This window comes from Labrus mixtus, chromosome 17 (genome assembly GCF_963584025.1).
Source record: "Labrus mixtus chromosome 17, fLabMix1.1, whole genome shotgun sequence".
NCBI lineage: Eukaryota > Metazoa > Chordata > Actinopteri > Labriformes > Labridae > Labrus > Labrus mixtus.
In genome coordinates, this window is record NC_083628.1 from 12937053 (window position 1) to 12955786 (window position 18734).

The 18734-nt window shown below is 38.5% G+C and overlaps 1 protein-coding gene across 2 annotated transcripts in view; it reads left to right on the plus strand.

Moving 5' to 3' along the window:
* Nucleotides 1-935: 935 nt before the first annotated feature.
* The window catches only part of rai14 (retinoic acid induced 14), a 39738-nt gene continuing 21939 nt past the window's right edge, over nucleotides 936-18734 (plus strand). For both annotated transcript variants that reach the window (XM_061061009.1, XM_061061010.1), the window contains exons 1-2: nucleotides 936-1219; nucleotides 2510-2591. In XM_061061009.1, coding sequence (XP_060916992.1) covers nucleotides 2556-2591 — 36 coding nt within the window. In that variant the 5' untranslated portion in view covers nucleotides 936-1219; nucleotides 2510-2555. The remainder of the gene's footprint in view (nucleotides 1220-2509; nucleotides 2592-18734) is intronic.

An 18734-nucleotide genomic window follows, 5' to 3' on the forward strand; every position in this document is an offset into this window, starting at 1 on the left:
TATAAACATTTGAATTTCCCTCGGGATCAATAAAGTATCTATGTATTTTAAACGACTGGTTTTGTTTTATGACAAAGAAACAGGCAGTGAGGTAGCCTAGCACGATCTCATCTTACGAAATAGTATCAACATTACACCCTGACAATACAGACACGTTCTTACTTGCATTAACAGGTATTATTGTTGAGGTGTTGCATCATAGGCCCATCATCAACATGACACGACTGGCACAGTTTAAAAAAAAAAAAACACACACATTGCTTTTTGACACATGAAAATCACTGTACTCATTATTATGAGTAATTTTTATTTGAAAATATTAATGTACAAAAATCAAGTAGCCTATAGGTTACTATGTTTACATTTATATATAACCTCTTTTTATGTAAAAACAACCCCCCTCCCCCCCCCATCTTTTTAGGAAGTACAAGAATAGAATAAAAAAGACAATCACGAGTGAGGTTCCACTATAGAGTCTAGTGACTAGACCATGCCCAATCTCGTGCTAATGCATGTAATAATACAATATGGTAAATTACTAATGAATACAGCATTTAAACACATTTGGCATATAAAAAAGCCTTTTTTGATGGTTTAATTCAAGTATATTGAATTTTGTGGAAGTTATATTGGAGCTGCCGCTATAAAAGTGGGACAGCCAGCCATGTTTTTCTCTTTTTTTGGGGGGGGGGGGGGGGGGGGGGGGTCATGGGAGTTCATAGGGTTGTTGATGAAACTTAAAGAAAAGGGGTAAAATAATAAATGTATTGTCTGTAAAACAGTAAGACAGAAGATTTAATTTAGTAAAACGTCATAATTTATCTGTACGCGTTTGGCTTTGTGTGAAATACCCCTTTAACCAGAACATGTATGGGGCACAAAGGATAATACAAGAGGGCTCGCTCGTCGCCGTCACGAGAGCACTTGGAGTGACGTCACTTTCCTAAACCGGGCAGCAGCCTCTGAGTTAAGTTGAGTCGCGAGCGAGAAACAGGCAGGAGTCCGTGAACAGCCAAACTTTTAATGTATACGGGCCGAGTCGGACTGTGTTGAGGAGCTCTACTTTCTCTGCTTATGCATCCTCCTGCTGGGCTTAGTCAAACATCGGCTCGCTGTTTTCTTACCGGTTCGGTAGCTAATCGGTTTTTGGCACAAAAAGCGGTTGTGTGTCAGATTCTTTTATGTGTCCAGCTCTGCTGCGACTCCAACTCATTACAGGGTAAGTGTGTCCACTTTCATATCATGGAAGTAGTTGTTAGTCGATATGCTGGCTAGTCATTTTCTACAAAAGCTTCTTAATAACTAAATGTTTTTGGTAATTCAAACAGCCTGTGTGCTGTCGCGCGGCGGATTTAAAAAGCTTCCAATCTGATACTCGTCGCGCGCATTTGATACTCGTGCTAAACGAATGTAACCAATTTTGTGCACGAATTCATGCTGCATAACCTTCATTGTTTAAGGAGCAATATGCAGGTTTATAGTTGTTTGATATGTGAACTGTGTATAATGTTTGGTAGCCTAATGCATTCAGTGGTAAAGTAGGATTCCCAACAGTTAAAATTTAGTTTCTCCCAACATTACCAGTTCTGATTTGTCGTTTTGATCCCGTTTTTCACAAGTGGTCTGGGCATTTTTCAACAGGTGTTTGTATATAGAAACGTGATGCACATATTGAATATGTTAGTCAAATGAAGTTTAATGGGAAAGGCTTGAATGTTGCCAGAGGAGCTCAGACATGGCTGTCCTTGATGCGCCCACATACAAAACACCCTCTCTAGTACATTACTATCTGCCCACGCAAATACTCTTGGAAATCTGAATTATTATTTATTCTTGTATATTATTATTATTCTTTCTAACTTTTGCTTTGCATTTGAAGATATTTTCCTCCAGGACCATAACTGCTTGTTTCCATTGCAAAAAGGCTCATTTATTAAGTGGTTCTCTCAGTTTAAATACAAGCAGACCCAGAGGAACCTGGAAATAATATTAATGAGGGAAGTAAGTAGAAAGAAATTTGACTGGAATGCCATTTTTTTTTGTTTAGCAAATCATTGACAAGGTCAGTTCAGGCATGACATTTTTGAAATTGCTCAAGGCTGTTAAGGCACAAAAATAGACAACATTAACCAGACATCCCTAGGGTTTCGTGGTGATTTTAAACATCCTTAAAGGAAACAATAGAAAGCCGGATGCCAGAAAAAGGTTTGAATTGGAAGTACACGCCTGTTCAAAGTCACAAAATATGTTTTTTTCGCTCTCAAGGATACATTTTACTTCATATTAGACCTGAATGAGCAGCTTTTTTGAGTGTTGTAAGGCAAACACTTATTTACCTAAACTGCTGCTCTGCACATTTTCACCCCAAAGTCACTGTTACTTGTCTAGTTTTAGCACCACAAAGTTATTTGCTTTTTAATGAGTTTAGTCTATGCATGGATACCTGAATCAGATTTGAAATAGGAGTAAACACCAGTGATTTCAAACATCTGTGTTTTCATCTCCACAGCCCTGACTGAGTGATTGAGTGAACGACTGCATGGACCGGACTGAACATGAAGAGCCTTAAAGCCAAGTTCAGAAAAACTGATGTAAGTACTGTAACATGTGTTCAGGGCTATGTAAAGTGTGTGTGTACGCCACCATGTGTGCAAATGAGTGTGTTTGCATGGCTGAGTCAGTGTCTGTCTATGTATGGCTATATTGGATGATTTATGGCAGATTTATTTTCTCCCTGGGGTTGGCAGCTCTCCACGACTTGTTGATATTTGGCTTTTCATGAAGAAATAAATAAATAATTAATAGATTTGAAAGATTGTGTTGGTCTAGTAAGTTTAGAGCGTCCTCCATGCTCTTCTAAACAGAAAAAAAAGAAACAATTTGCTAAGTTTCACATGAAATCTTTTTGGCTGTAACTGATGGCATCATAAGAACTTTAAGAACTAAAGACCTGCTGAGTCTCCTATGAAGGAGACTACTCACTGTGATGTGAATTCTTTTGATTCAATGAAAAAGACCACAAATACCTTCAGTTACTCTCTAGATTGCTTCATATGATGATTTAATCCTTCTGACTGTGAATCAGTCTTCAGGAAAGGTTTTCTTCATTTGGTTCAGTCATTTGTTTGGTCTATGATACTTTATACTCACAGGAAGTGAGGCGTCTGCACATTGCCTGACTCATCAGTTGTCACAGTGACCGGAATGACACAGAGCCAAAAACCAGACAGGAAAAATCTGGAGGGTTTCTGGATGAATGGGAGAAGTTTTAGGGGGATGCAGGGAGTGTCAGGAATAGAGAGGTTGGCAAATGGAGAGATGGATTTCCTAATGTATCAGACACTCGGTTCATGTAGACAGTTTCCATGAGATTTGGAGTGTGGGGCGGGGCAGGATGGTGGTTTTCTGGTTACATGTCAGACTGTTGAGAGAGAGACAGTCCAACAGAGGAAGGTGGAGTACATCCCTGCTTTAATTCAATTATAGCCATAATATACAGTGAGGCATAGCTAATGCATGGGTTTGGAGAGAGCAAAATCAAATCACCACAGATTCACTTATATATAAGGTAGAAGCACATGAAAATGTAAAGCTGAACTTTTTTATAGGGACTACGGACACTGTTCATATATGAGTGGAAAATAAGAAAAAAAACCAGCAATAATCAAGTGTCTGATTTCATCTTTAATAGCCTGCAGTTTTACATGCGCTGCAGCCTAATTACAGTAAATTATTCCAAATTCAGTCAGCTATGTGGGGGAGCACAATAGTGTCCATTGTTCAAGGACATGTCCCGAATCTCAAAAGTTCCTTCTTTGTGCATAAAACGGGTGATGGCTGTCTCACCTTAACTGTGTGTGTTTCTATTCGAGCTTGACGTGAGAGTTGAAAATAGTTTGAGACTGATCCTTTTGGAGAGAGATGCATGTCCTCGCTGAAATATCCACTCGTAGGCGGCAGGAGAGAAGGAAGGCAAGAGCAGTGGATTCAATGTTGCTTAGAAACACGACTGAAGCCATTTGCAGTCATGCATGCCTTTGTAGACCTCACACCCACGTACACTGTCACTTTTGATTGCTCGGATGTCTCATAAATATCCAGTTTGTAACTTAAATTGTAATGAATCTCTGTTTTGGTATTGTACTGTTTAGAAAAGGAAACGACTGAACTGTAGTGATGCAAATCTGAAAGACAAACATTTAAAACTGGTGGCAGCTGTTTTGATTGATTTAAAAATTCTGTTGTAGTCAAAGTGCAAACAGACATAATAAAATGACACATGAATAGTGAGTCATTATTTTTTTGTTATTTGATAACGGATTTAACTGCAAAAGCAAGTTTATCTCTATTTGTGTTATACAAAGTCCTGCCAAATGTTAAAGTCAGTATTATTACATTGCTGTGTATTTATGTAACACTGTGTGTATTGATTTTGTACTATCATCAGTAAACGATTCTGTTTCTTACTTAATAAAAACTATATTGTACACAATAAAATATCTGAATATTGCTCAGGTAATTTAGTCTAATACAGAAACGGAAAAAGAAGAGTGACTTTGTGAGAAGACCATCAGTGAAGTAATACATTTTTCGTATGCAACGGAATTGTGGGTAAACCAGTGCCAGCCGTGTAGTGCACACATGGTGATTAAAATGAATGGCCACCTTTAAAGGTCCCATATTATGCTTTTTCTGGTTTTATATGCCCTTTAGTGTGTTTTCCAAGTGTCCTTTGCATGTTTAGGCACATCTATGTGCAGAAATTCAAAGTCCGCTGAAACGCGTCTTCTCCTACGTCCTCCTGTTAGCTGTAGCATTAGCTGCATGTAACGCTCGGTTCTAGCCCCCCTCGATAAAAAATTGTCAGTGCGGCGTCATTGTCAGTGTGAGATCACTGATCTAAGCCCATTGGCTCGTTGTGGCAAGCCCAGCAGCTCATGTTGAAATTTCCGAGAAGCGTGCTGAGCAACTGACCAATAACGACAGAGCGGATCGGCAGACCAATCAGAGCAGACTTGGCCCACGTGGGGTCTAACAGTGTGGGCTCAACAGAGCGTAGCTGACGGACTCAGAGCGGCGATGGAGCAAGGAGGAGCAGTACATGAAAACAGACACTTTTTTTTCGGACTTTAGCTATTGTGAACGTACAAAAGTAGGTACATAGATTAAATATACGAACCCCAAAAAGGGCATAATATGGGCTCTTTAAGATATGCTGACATTTTTTCCACAGACCGGCATGTTTATCCCCTTAGAATAAGGGGCAAAACGTCGTTCCATGGCTTTTTATAGAAAAAAACCCTCAACAACCTTGGTAGAAAGAAAATATCTCCTTGGTTCTATTTTTGGCAGTGTGTGTCTGTGACAGATTACATAGGAATGTTTCCCCCAAAAAACAGCCCTTCATTTTTTTAGAATACAATAACCGAAAGTTAATGCCCTCATAAATAACTTTTATATGAAGTCAAGACATTTCCAGATCATGTGTAATGGAGTCTGTGTTCTCCTATCAAATCTTTACCGATTGTTTCACCACAAGGGTTCTCATCCAGCCAAGAGAACTGAGCCAAACCTTTACTCAAACACTGCACTACAATATGAGGCCTAAATAAGGTAGAAATGTTAGAAATGGGACTGGAGGAGACAACATTTTTACTGTAGTACAATACAGAAAGAAAAATAACTGAATGTTAAGCTAAGTTGTATGGCCAGATTTGAATACTTTTACTTTGTATTTTTAAACTTAACCGATAGTTAATGATTGTAGGATTTTAATCGATTTTTTTGGTGTTTGAAAGAACACAACACATACATTTAATAGACTCTGTATAAGGGCTGGATAATACTGCAAAAGAGGGAAAGTGTCGGCAGAGCGCTGAAATCTTTGACTGGGTATGGACAAGGACTTTAAGATACAATACGCATCACAATACATGGGTCACGATATGAAATGTATGGAAATACTTTGCAACACTGTACACATTTTAGTGAGAAATAAAAAGTGGAGCCGAGAATACAGCTGTGATATTGAGTCAAAACTGAAATACACAATTACCATTTTAATTTATTAGAACAAAGGGTTTTTAAAATACCAGAACTCAAGACTTCAATATGAAACTAGAAAGAGTTCAAATGTGTTTCGATGCCACAGTAACAAAAATGTTTGCCCTGGGCTCGGCAACCAAAATTGTGTTCTTTCTTGTTTTTAATTACCAACCTGCACATAGCGCTCAGAGCAAATACTTTACAGGTCGGGACTGAAAGATAACGATGATCTGGTGACATCGCTGCCTCTCTCGTTTGTTGCTCTTCAACAGACTACCGTAACTTGTGCATCTTAATAAGGTGCCAAACAGACTTTGCAATCGTCGGTATTGCAGACCCTTGAATTTGAACAGTCAGTCTGTTTGGGGCTGTGTAGCTAACAGAGACACAGTGCGCTGCACATGTTGTTTTTTCGACAGTCTACAAAGAGCAACATGGGACTTCCTGTGGCCGCTAGGAAACAGAAGTATTCATGCAGTAACCATGCATTGTAGTGATGTTGTTCTGATGAAGTTCTGACCACTCTGTTTAAATGTCGTAATTTAGCAGAAGTTTGTTTGTACCCTTACTGCCCATTATCAGTAGGTGGCGCCATGACTATACATTTCCAATAAGTAGATCGGTTCATGCAGAGAATGTGATCATACGTGTGCAATTTAAGATTGAACATTGTATGAGATGTACTCACTGCTGTATGTTCTCTTTCCACTAGGAGGTGCAATGACTATGATGGAAAATATATATCTAGATTTATTTAGGGCAGAATCTTAATCGTAATCGCGCTATGACTAAAGGAAAATATTGTCGTGTAGAAGTGATCAGGCCGGGGACTGTAACAACATGAAATATTTTGAAGGTCAAACATTGTAGCAATTTATGTGACTGTACAATATGGGTATGTTAAGCCCCTCAAAAATCAACTTCCTGTATGATGACAATCACTGCGTTGTCATGGCAACATAGTTTTATCTGTCATTTGAACATTTTGATGTTATAGGTGTGTGTGTTGATCTTATGTGACCAAATTGAAGTTTGGTTTAGTCATGGATATTTGTGACGGCTTTGGAGGTTTTTGTTAAACTAGCCTTAAATGAATCTCTTCTTTACATATTACTTCCAAACAGACATTATGTTTGCTTGTTATAACAAGTTCCAGTGAATGTCATTGTAATATGAAAATCTGTTGTAAAAGTATCACACAAGCAAGCTCACATCAGTAGGTCTGCTGGGCAGACTCAGCAGAGTGGTTCACTTTGTTAACAAAATCAGCTTTTCTGAAAAGCTGCACAGTGAATGCACTGCAAAGCCAAGTAGTGTGAAAATGCTGCCCACGCTTTAGGTACTCGCACATTTCCAAACCTTATAAACAGCTTTGTTACGGCACAAAACAGATCTTACAACACTACAGTTTTCATCTGTACTGGGACCATTGTAGCTGTGCTGTGGTTCGACTTTTTTCACATGAAATTTGCCCACCAAATACTTGGCAGCTTGTACTCTAATGGAAGGACTAGCAGCATTGCTTTATCAATCTCTGTGGGCAGGTGTGTAGTTATGCAAGGTCACAGTGAATCAGAGGAATTCTTCTGTGTGTTTTTTTTGTATGCCTATTGCAGGAAATGTATTATTACAGTATTTAAGGGATCGCACATATGTATGACAATGCCAATTTATGCAATACAACCCTTCCCCAACACGTAAGCGATCACGGTCATTCCGTGTAAATTTACATGCAATGTGAAGCTACTAGCAAACTAAAGAGCGCTAACATTAGCCTGCTAACACAACAATGCAGCTCGAGACAAGGACAATTAGTCCTTAATTAATGTGTGTAGTAGTTGATAACTCCAAACAAATATCCGAGCTGGGGGAGAGCGGAGGCTCTAGTATGGAGGAGGTGTGGCCAAACAGCAGTTTGTTTTGGTTTCATGCCCTAATGGACCAAACAGACACACATTCTGCCTTTAAAGTCCCCAGTTATAATGAAGGATTTTTTGGAAATAAATTGTGTTCCTCATTGACTTGATGACAAGTCACAACCACAGCTCGCTTCTTTTTTATCCTTTTGGACTTCAGTCAAGGGAGTCATCAGTTTAAACACACCTTCAACAGATAGTTATAATGGAGATGCAAAACCCTGTCCAGCAGTTAGCCTATGTCAAAGCCCCCGACAGACTGCGAGAGACTCAATGCAGGCGAGCAGACCCACCTAATGTTGCTGTTATTTGAAACTTTGAGAGGGGAGAATACAAGTTTACCTGATTGTTGGACCACAATTGTATTAATTAATTTCATTGTAAACACTTGACACCCGCTCTGACAGGAGTAGGAGGCATAACCCTTTGGTCAGTGATCGTGGCACTGGCTCTCCTCTGGGTTTCAGATCGAAACATGTAGAGGACCACAGGGATTAACTCTGATCCATTGTCTCCCGTCTTTCACAATCACAATTTAAGGCTACTTTTATTTACCTGCCCCTGTGGCTGGTAGGGTGCAGCAATCTGTGTTGTATTGACGGTAGTGCAAATATTCATGTCGTGGAAGTACGTAATACTGTTGTTGCTGGTATTGATACTGGTTTACTATCCAACCCTAGTAAGAAGGATATTTCATGTCACATTTATTCAAGCGCACACACACAGGCCTCTAATTATTTCATATAAGTCCCACACATATTAAGGCACATACCTATTGTAGAGAACACAGCTGGACTTAAAGATGGATATACAGATATTTATACAGTGATATCTCTTGAAGTTGTACCACCTGACTTCTGCAGCTCATTTAATATTAAACAGACATGTACATTTTTTCCAGGTTTAAATTGGTTGTCTGAACAATTAGCAGTCAGAAATTATGTTTCTTTTACCTCTATTGAGAATACCATTAAACATATTTTGCTTTATAGTTGCCATTAGCATTTAATTCAGTCAGTTCTATCAGACTTATGAAGAGATGTGCAAACGGCCTTTCCAAAGATGAGGAAAGAATTCATGAAGACATTCGTATCATGTCTTTCCATTAAAAATGTACCACTTTTTTTTATTGTCATCAATTTTATCAGTTTATTTCCCCCCCCGCTAACTCCATTTATGTTCTGCTATTTACAATATATTTAACCTATTTTTTATACCTAAAATGAAACAAATAAAACACATCAAGTTTTGCAATAATCAGCTTTACGAAAATGTCTTGAGTTAAGTATTTTTTAAAATTTGAATCGGAAACTGATAAAATAATTATTTAACAAACCAAAATCTGAAAAACCATTCAGCCTCAGTTTTCAGGTTTCTGTATAACCAATACTTTTTGTCAGATAGGTTATTGGGGGAAGGATATCCAAGCTCTAACAGTTCTATGTGATGACTTACGTACAGTATAACAATGCAAAATGAGTATTCTTATTCACGGTTTTTACTAACCTTATTAAAAACAGTCCTGTGTAATTACTCTGAGAAATCTTAATTAAATCTTAGAAGTGTGAGTCAACCTTTTGAGACCACATTAACAGCTGTCCCTGCTGTTTGAGCCGAGCTGCACTAAATTGGTTAATTTGCTTAGACTATTATCTTACACTCAGCTCTTTACTACTACCCCCTCAAGCACATTACTCGCTGGCTGTGCTGCTGCACACTCACACACATACACAATCTTTGTTCACTCTTATGTGTGTATTAAATAGTTTAAAGTGGTTTCAGTATTAAAACCCCTCACCACGCCTACATACTGTAACACTACATAAAACTGCTCCCACAGATGCTAGACTAAGCTGGATTACTCTAGGTTTACACACACACACACACACACACACACACACACACACACACTTTCCCATCCATGTCCATAGACTATTACTAACAGTGTATGCGCAGAAACACACACACACCCCTTATCACCCAGACTCTGTGTCTAATTGATGTGTGGATTATGCTGTCTCCTCTCACTCCTCACAGCTGTCTCATGGCTTAAATTCATCGCCAGCTATAAGACACTAGAGACTAAACTGAACCTTAAATGTGTCTTGTTTTGACACTTATTTAAACCAAAACAATGTCATTTTAGAAATGTTTATAATAGAGGAATGGATCTTATTTTTAACAGGACCTTGCAGTCTACTTTGTAAAGTGGATCAGCCCAGTGGAGAAAAATATCACATGCTGATCACTTGAAAACATTTGTAAATAATGAATTGTGCACTGGTGGTTGAGAACATTAAACCATATTCTTCCTCCTCCTTCTTTTTGGTACTTCAAAGAAAATTAAGCCATTAGAGAGAAATATTTTGCCCTACTTTTTCCATGAATGTTGCAGTATCAAAATAAAAGTCATTTCATTGCAACAGAATACTGTAGCAGTCCTTGAATTATATAGAATGTTTCTTTTTACTGAAGCTCAGCCTGAAGTATTTCCACTTGGCCCTGTTTGATTTGGCCCAGTCTGTCATGGTTTGGCAAGGAATGGTTTATTCTGGCGGGTTGTAGTGAAAGGGTATTAGCACTGTGGGAGACAATAAAACCTCAGGGATGGCCTGAAATTAATCTGGCAGAAGTGGATGAAGGGTGTGTGTGTCTGTGTGAATGTGTTGTCATTGTGAGCAGAGAGATAGCACAACAGTCAAAGGGATAACTGGCATTGTTCACACTAAGCATTTTGTCTATACTCTGTATTCAACATCCAGCAGAAAGTTTTTTCAACCATCATATAAAAGTAATCTTTAGAGGATTGGGCAGCACAATAAATTCATTATCAAAATGAAATATTCACAATAAGTTTAAAAATGTGCAATAGAAACATTGCAAAAGACTCCATGAGACGCTGTGAAAGACACACATGACATGCATTCAAGTTTTCATGCCAATATTTGTTCGACCATCTGACTGCTGTTTAGCCATATAGCTAAATTCACATAAATGGGGGAAGCTTATTGGCATAGGTCAGTGTTAAAACAATCAGGACAGCAGACAGACAATAAACTGCAAACTTACTCCAATATTTGTTCATATAACGAAAGTTATATCATCATCACCACAGTATTTTAACAATGTTATTGCACATTGCAGATTTTCACCTTATCATGCAGGCCAAGTAGCTAATTCAGAGAAGGGAAATAGGGCACATTACTTTAAAGTTGAATTTATCATGATTAAAAGCTAAAAGGATTGTTGGGGAAATCATTCATTCAACAGAAAATACATCATACTTTTATCAAAAAGGAAGTGTTCTAGCTTTGTGTTAATGATACATGGAAAATTAAACTGAAACATGCTCCATGTGTTTTCGCCTCACCTTTACGCTCAGGCTTTTTTATGTTACACTCGGTAGTGTATCTGATATTTTTGAGAATACATTCTTGATTCATGAGTACAATAAGTCAATCTTGACAGAAGGTGTGAGCAGAAAGTAAATATCATCTAGTCAAATGTTGTTTTTGTCTCTTTCATGGAGCTGGTGTGATAGTCTCATGATGAAGAGTCTTCTCTGTGTGTTTGTTCTACTCTTGCTTATGCAGTGTGCAGAAGGCTAGTCCAATATGCTTCTACTTTAGCACAGAGAGTTAGCTGTTGATTGCACAAGGAATTTTGCCCTTTATCCTTAAGTTCCAACCTGATTTTATGAACAAGCACTTCTGAAAGAATGGTTTCAAAACTTGAAAAAATCCTGACTTGAACTTGTTTAAATGAATCCAAGAAAAGCCTGAGGAAAATGGCTTAAAGCCTGTTCAAACAGGGGTCCAATTAATGCAGGAAGTGCCTGTGGGAACTCTTTATTTCTTATCGTCTGTGTATATAAACTACAGAAATTCAGCCAGGAAATGTGCTTGTCAGCAGATACAGATGAGGCACTGTGGATGGTGCAAGCAGGTGGGTGTGACCTTGTGTCTGTGCATGTGTTTGCATGCTCATTTATGTGTGGGTGTGTGTTTGCTTTTGGGCTTGTTTCTTGTCTGGTGTGAGTGCGAGGAAATCGGTGATAATGATGCAAGGTGCTTGTTTGCTGCTGTATTTGTATGTTTATGTATTTATGTCTAAGAAAGTCTTTAAGTGAAAGTATATTTCCATTTAAGTTCTTTAGAAAACTGTGGCTGTGGATCCAGTGAAGTATGACTCTCAAGGCTACATGTCTGATGATGTCATTCAGAAATTCATTCAGATCAAGTAATGGTGTGAGACACAACTTCTTACTGATAAAGATGGAGGCACTAGAGAGATAGACAGACAAGTTTAATGAGTGGAGTTCAGTTAAAATCTTGTGGAAGATAGGCAGGAGCTGTTAGGAGTCTGACAAATGACAAAGAAACAGAGACAAAGATAAAGGAATAATCAGGAGTAAAACAGGATAAAGGAGGAGAGACTGGGGGTGAGGGGAGAGACTCCCTCTTTGTCCAGCTAGGCTTCCTGCCTCCAGTTTGATATAGACGGGTTGTTTAGCTTGGCCTGCTCTGATCAACTGGAACAATATTCATGTTAGAAGATGGATGGAGGGAGGGTGAGAAACAGCTCACCCTAAGAAACTATGAGAACTGAACTTCATGAGACACTTTTGGCTCTGCCATTTTTTACTTTCAGTGTGCTTCTGTCCAATGATAAAAGAGATACGATGACAGACAATTTCATGGAGAAAACTTTAAAGTAGAACACTTCTTCTTTCAGAGATTTTATCAAAATAATAATTGAGACTGTATCATATTTTTTATTGTTTCTTTGATCTATTTGTATGTGTGTATACCTACTGTATCATTGCTAAATAGAGGGAATACAGAATATGTTATGCCCTACTCCAGTGCCTTTATGAGCAGTTCTCTGGGTTATGAGCCTGGTTGCTTTCCAAGTCCAGCAGTGGTTATTTATAGTGCAGGAAAGGCTATTTGTGTCAGGAGGAAATGTTGCATGCAGGCAATTTTTTTTACTGGAGGTCCATTTTCATCTATAAATGTCCAATGCTGGAATTCTGCATCAATCCTTCTGCCTAAAAATCTGTACATTCAATAAAAAAGGCTCTGTTTAAAGAGGGAGCGAAGGTTGTTCCTCTTATAGTAAGGCTACAGCCTAATGACCAAGAAAAAAGCATGCATACTGCACAGTGTAACACTGCCTTGAATCACATTTTAAGGTTTAAGTGATATGTCACAGCATCTGTGAATGAGCACATGGATACAATGGCTCTTAAAGTCATGGTGGTCTCATAGTTTTCCTTACACTACCTGAGTTGTTTATAAGAGGAGCACTAGAAAAGAAGTAAACTAAGAGGTAATTAGAAAGGTCAAAGGGATAAGTGGACTTAGGGTGCACTAACACTAGCAAAGTTGTCCTGTCTGTGCTAAAAAGGACAAAAGAAGGAAAGCTAACGATATCTGTGACAAGGGCCTATTTGCTAAATGCAAAGCACTGCTTTACCTCTCATTAAAAATGTACATTTAAGAAGAAAATCCTTTTTTGCTCGTCATTTGCAAAAACATATTCTTCTCTAAAATAAATATAACCAGTCTCACAATAGCTAACGTTAGATAAATAAACATGATAACAGCTTTGTGATTCCTTTGATACATATTCTCTTTCACGGTCATCTACTCTGGCAAATTCATTGGAAATAAGTGCCTTGGCAGAAATTTGGTATTATTACGGGTGTCAGCTTGGCTGTCTTTTGTGTTTTTAAAGAGGATCTCCATTAATTTTACACTTTAAAGTCTGTTTACATGTCCTAAAGAGTACTGCTGCATATGTGACCTCGTTGTTTACAGTAAAGCCTTTGTGGCTCCAGAGCTGCAGGAATTCTTAGAAATTGCTGCCTGCAAGTGATGTCTCTAGAGTTGTTAAGAAAGTTAAGAAAGTTATTAAATGGAAAAATACTTTCTTACACTAACGTTATAGGAGTGCATCCCTACATCGACTCATTGAGAGTCCTTGTGTGCTCCAGGTCGTGCATTATGTTAAAACACATGGCAGCATCTCTCATAATGAGAGTAACCATCTGGTCTGTGTTTAACAGTTCTGTCTACTAACTCTCTTATTCTGGGTTTGAGTTTCAGAGTCTAGTAAACTATTGTGCTGTGTGTGTGTGTGTGTGTGTGTGTGTGTGTGTGTGTGCGTGTGTGTGCCTGTGTGTGTGCCTGTGTTGTTGTGCTATAGCGGGCAGTAAGCGGTTTCAGCTGTGGCCCAGGAGAAAGGAAGTATTGTTTGAGGACATTTGAGCATCTGCTTTGTTGCAGATAAGAAGTTTGAAGTTAACGGCCACTGCTGATCAAAGGGCAGAGATATTGTAGAAGTGCCAATCTCTGTCCTTCACTGTTTCTTTTCCTTTTGTTCTATTCATTGTTACCCTTTTCCAACCTCTCCTTCACTTCCCGCCTGTAGTGTTCTCTCTCTGTGTCTCACACAAAGAAAAATATAACCTGTAATGAGGTTATTCCCCTCTGGAGTTCACTCTATGTTGCTTGTGTGTCTTACCACCCAACTAACCTACTTTTCTTTGTGCATAAATTTATCGTTATCTTTTATCTCTGTCTGTAACCCCTGGAAACATTCTATTCTCATTTACACACAGTGTGAGAGTGTGAATTGGTACAAGGTGGATGATGTGTGTTCATGTTATGCTCAACTTTACTAGAGGATGAACAATTTTTTCAACATTTTCATCCTAATAATTTTGCTGATTTGATTTTTCCTCCTGTACTTAATTTGACCTAACCTTCCCCTGCATTAACTCCATCTCTCATTTCACCCCCACCCCCCTTTTTGTTCAATAAACATTTAAAAGATTTTAGTTTTAGCAGAGCGTAGCTATTAGGTCTCCGTACAACCCTTCAATCAGGCACAAGATTTCTTGACCATAACTGCACTGAGCTGCACAGTGAATATGAAGCCACTGGCAGGTCAAATTTTCCTTAAACAACACTTGAATCCATCACAAGGTATGCGGAAAATCAATTCTTTGAATTTTAACAGCCCTGATGTTAACATTCACAATTTATTCTAATCTTGATATATCCTGTTAAAAGACTTTCTTAACATGCTTCCTTTTTAACAATACCTGAGATTACATAGTGTCATTGCACAGATGCTCATGTAACACAGAAATTAGCAAAAAGGCCTCATGTACTCTTTGCTCATCAGTTTAACATTACTTTTATGTAGGCTCTAACAACTTTATATTTTACAGTGTCCCCCATTTATTTGAGTTGCTTTGTATGTAGGAAAAGCAAACTGGACTGCCCTGAAACCAAAGCAAACAGCTTTTTTAAAATTAAACAAAATTGTTGTTTTGTCTATTTTGGACCGAGATATAAAAGGTTTTCTAAAGTAAATGTTTTCCATTGAAACTCCACACACTCTTACTAGATAAACTCTCCAAACACACCGAGTGTGATGCAAGAATTACTGTTTCCCGTGAGTTTATTTTTCCTTTGTAGAACTGAGGAAGTTCAGAGTAGCAGAAAAAACAGTCCGGCCAGGCATGTTAATGCAGAAACCATTAGGCCAACAAGCAGTCAGTCACACTTAATGAGCAGTTGTTGACTTTGCATTTTATTCACAAACTGTAATACTGGCTGGATTTTATGATCTTTTGAACACTAAAAAAATAAAGTAAACTAGCACCTGTGAGATGAATGAGGATAAAAAAGAATACATGTGAAGCAGCCCACTAAACAGAAATACATACAGATTATTCAGGTCAGATAGGTTTTCTCTCCAGTGTGCTTTTACCAACAGATTTATTCCCTTCTCTACTTCCCCTGCCTCTTTACCTCTCCTTCTCCTTGTCGTCCTTGTCCACCGGCCTGGACAAACAGGAAACACTTAGTGTTATCAGCCACCTCTTTGTGTGTCTTAATGAGTGTCGGGCTAAATCGGAGAGGGAACAAATACCTCCGTCCCCACCCTGATCCCACAGTAAACACACTTGAAGCACAAGAATCAGAAAGAGAGGGAATCCCTGAGAGACAGACACACAGGCAGACAGAGCCTGAGATTATGATGCAGTCAGGGAATTACAACTGAAAGTAAAATAGGAGGTGGGATCCTGTTAACTTCTTGATGGCAAACACATAACAAGGGACTTTCTCAAATCAACCCCTAACTTTCTTCTCACACATTTTTGCCTCTTTTGTGTACTCACATTTATGGTATTACACACCGAGGGTCATCCAAAACCACTTTGTGGGGAGTGGGAGTGTCTTACACATTAGTTGTATTGTTATTTCTATATGAGCATTCACAAAGAAGACATAGCAAAAGTCTGAATTTATAGCAATAGATGTGAAAAAAATGATGCACACAAATAATGCTTTCTCACTCAGATGAATTGTGTAAAGCTACCTCCAGATTATTTGCTGATATAGTGGTGGGAAAAAGCTTTTAGGATTTATTTAGGATGTAGGAGGGACATGTTGCAAACGCATGTTGTGTAACACATGATGGACAGCAGATAGACAGAGAAACTGTGAGTTAAAGCTAATGTGCACTCTCTAATATTTTATCACACTTGTGTACAATTGCACAAATCATTTTTTGTCACACCATGCAAGCCTACCTCCAATAGCACTGATAACAACTTACTGACCTGTGTGATGTCTTTGTGTTGCTGCTGTATTTTCTACTCTATACCTTAATGTAGCGGGATTCAATTAGCTGTAAGTGTGAGTGAAAACTGAGTTCTCTCATTGAGTGGCTATGGGTTTAGTTTGAGAATGGCCCCTACTGTGGTTTTACTGGTTTCGTATCTCAGGATTTAGTGACCTGTGACTTATTGCTGGTCCACCTAATGTGGGCTAAACCCATGCAGTCCAGTGTAAGCCAATGTAGGCTAAGCCCTCAGAATTGTAATGCAAGCAGATATTGTCTGGAGTCAGAGTTCACATGTGGAGATCAGGTTAAGCTTTATTTTGAATGTGCAGTGTTTGCACATTTTTTTTGACTAGCTCTTAGGATAAGGAGCAGGACAGCAATTTACAGTCAGAGCAAAAAGTTGCCTACAACTAAGCAATAGACAAGACAATAATGAGATGTTGTAATTTCATGTTGATAAATTGTTTCAGCATATAACGACATTAAAAAGAAATCAAGGTTTCCTCAGTTTAGTCTATTTGTTACTTGCCTTCTTTTACATATTCACATAAAAAATCCTATCCTGTTGAAACCATATATAAAGTGCCCAAACAGCACTGTTTACTGTCTCTCTGAACAGGCAAAGCTTCTCCTGCATCGTTCCTCTTTTAGGTTTAGAAAACTTTCTGCTGGAGTCAGTGCCTGTGCTGATTTGCAGTCTCTTCCAGCACATGATTATTTCATCAGCCTCCCTGCGTTGACAATATTTGTGTGTGCGGCAGAAACTAGAGCAGAGCATTCCGCTCCACTTAAACCTGTCCATTACAATGTAGTCTAATGCTATCGGTGACATGCTGCTCGATCGTGACAGCCCTTCACTTTTTGTTGAGCCTATTGAAATCACAGAGGCATTTAGGCACGATCATGCGCAACACTACATCCGTGTTTCCCCTCTTCTATTAGTCCATTTCAGTTTTCTCCCACATGCAGTTCTTATTAATGATTCAACAGCCCTAACTGAAAATATTTACCTGTAGACTGGTCAGTTTCTGGATGGAGATGCCTCTCAGTCTGTCATATAGTGTTACAGAGAGAATAAAAGACCAAATTATCATCTTGAACCAAACAGTGATTTTAATTCTTGAATGCATTCTTCTTGAAGTAATTGATGAACTGCAGCACTAGCTATCCCTTTTCTACGTGCTTTTGATCCTTGCTGTCAAAAAATATCGAAGTCGTACTCAATATAAAATGAATAAATCATGAATACTAAGATGATGCACTTCTTACAGACTGTGTTTGTCATATTAGCCCTTTTTTGGAGATCATGAATATCTTTGTAATAAACCATATCAGAGCATACTTTTGTTTGGTCGAGAAAGGGAGAGTTGTCTCTACTCTGCACACATAGAGGTTCAGGTTAGGTAAAAGCTTGGGTAAATCTTTAAAAGAGCTTCAGAGTTTTAGAGGGAAACTTGTGTGTACACAGCAGTAGATAGACGACACAGTGGTGGGCATTGCTACCCATTCATGTTCCATAAATGCTTTGCAGTTTCATGTTTAAACACAACTGACAACCAACACAGCATGACTGCTGGAGCAAGTTTACAGAGAACTGGGACAACGGTTTGTCTCGTTTGGCTGGAAGAGTTTGAATCATAGTTCAAAGCTCCAGCACTAAGATCCCTTTACTTTAAAATACTGCACGAGCTCAAACTTTCAGTTCTTTGTCTCAAGAAGTGCACTCTTGCTTTCTAATTGCCAGGTTTCTCCTCTCAGTGCCCTCTTGAGTTGGATAGTGTGGTTTGTTCATGTGGTTAACAATCCTTCGGGGTAACTCTGCTGTTAAATCCTACTTCTCTGTGAAACATTTTCAGAGCACACATTTGCAATGTGCAGATACATTAATACAGTTTCCATTTCGACATTGCACCTGCATTTTCTCTTCATAATATCACTCTGGGAGCAACTCTGGAAATCTTTTCAATACATGAGCATAAATATTTACTGATTGAGTAAAAAACTAATATGATAAGTAAATGTTTTTCCTACTGAATACTACATTGTGTGACAAAAGTATATTTAGTTACTTGAACATAATGTATGTAGTTATACATGTATAACATTCTTTCAGCCTGAAATAGGCAA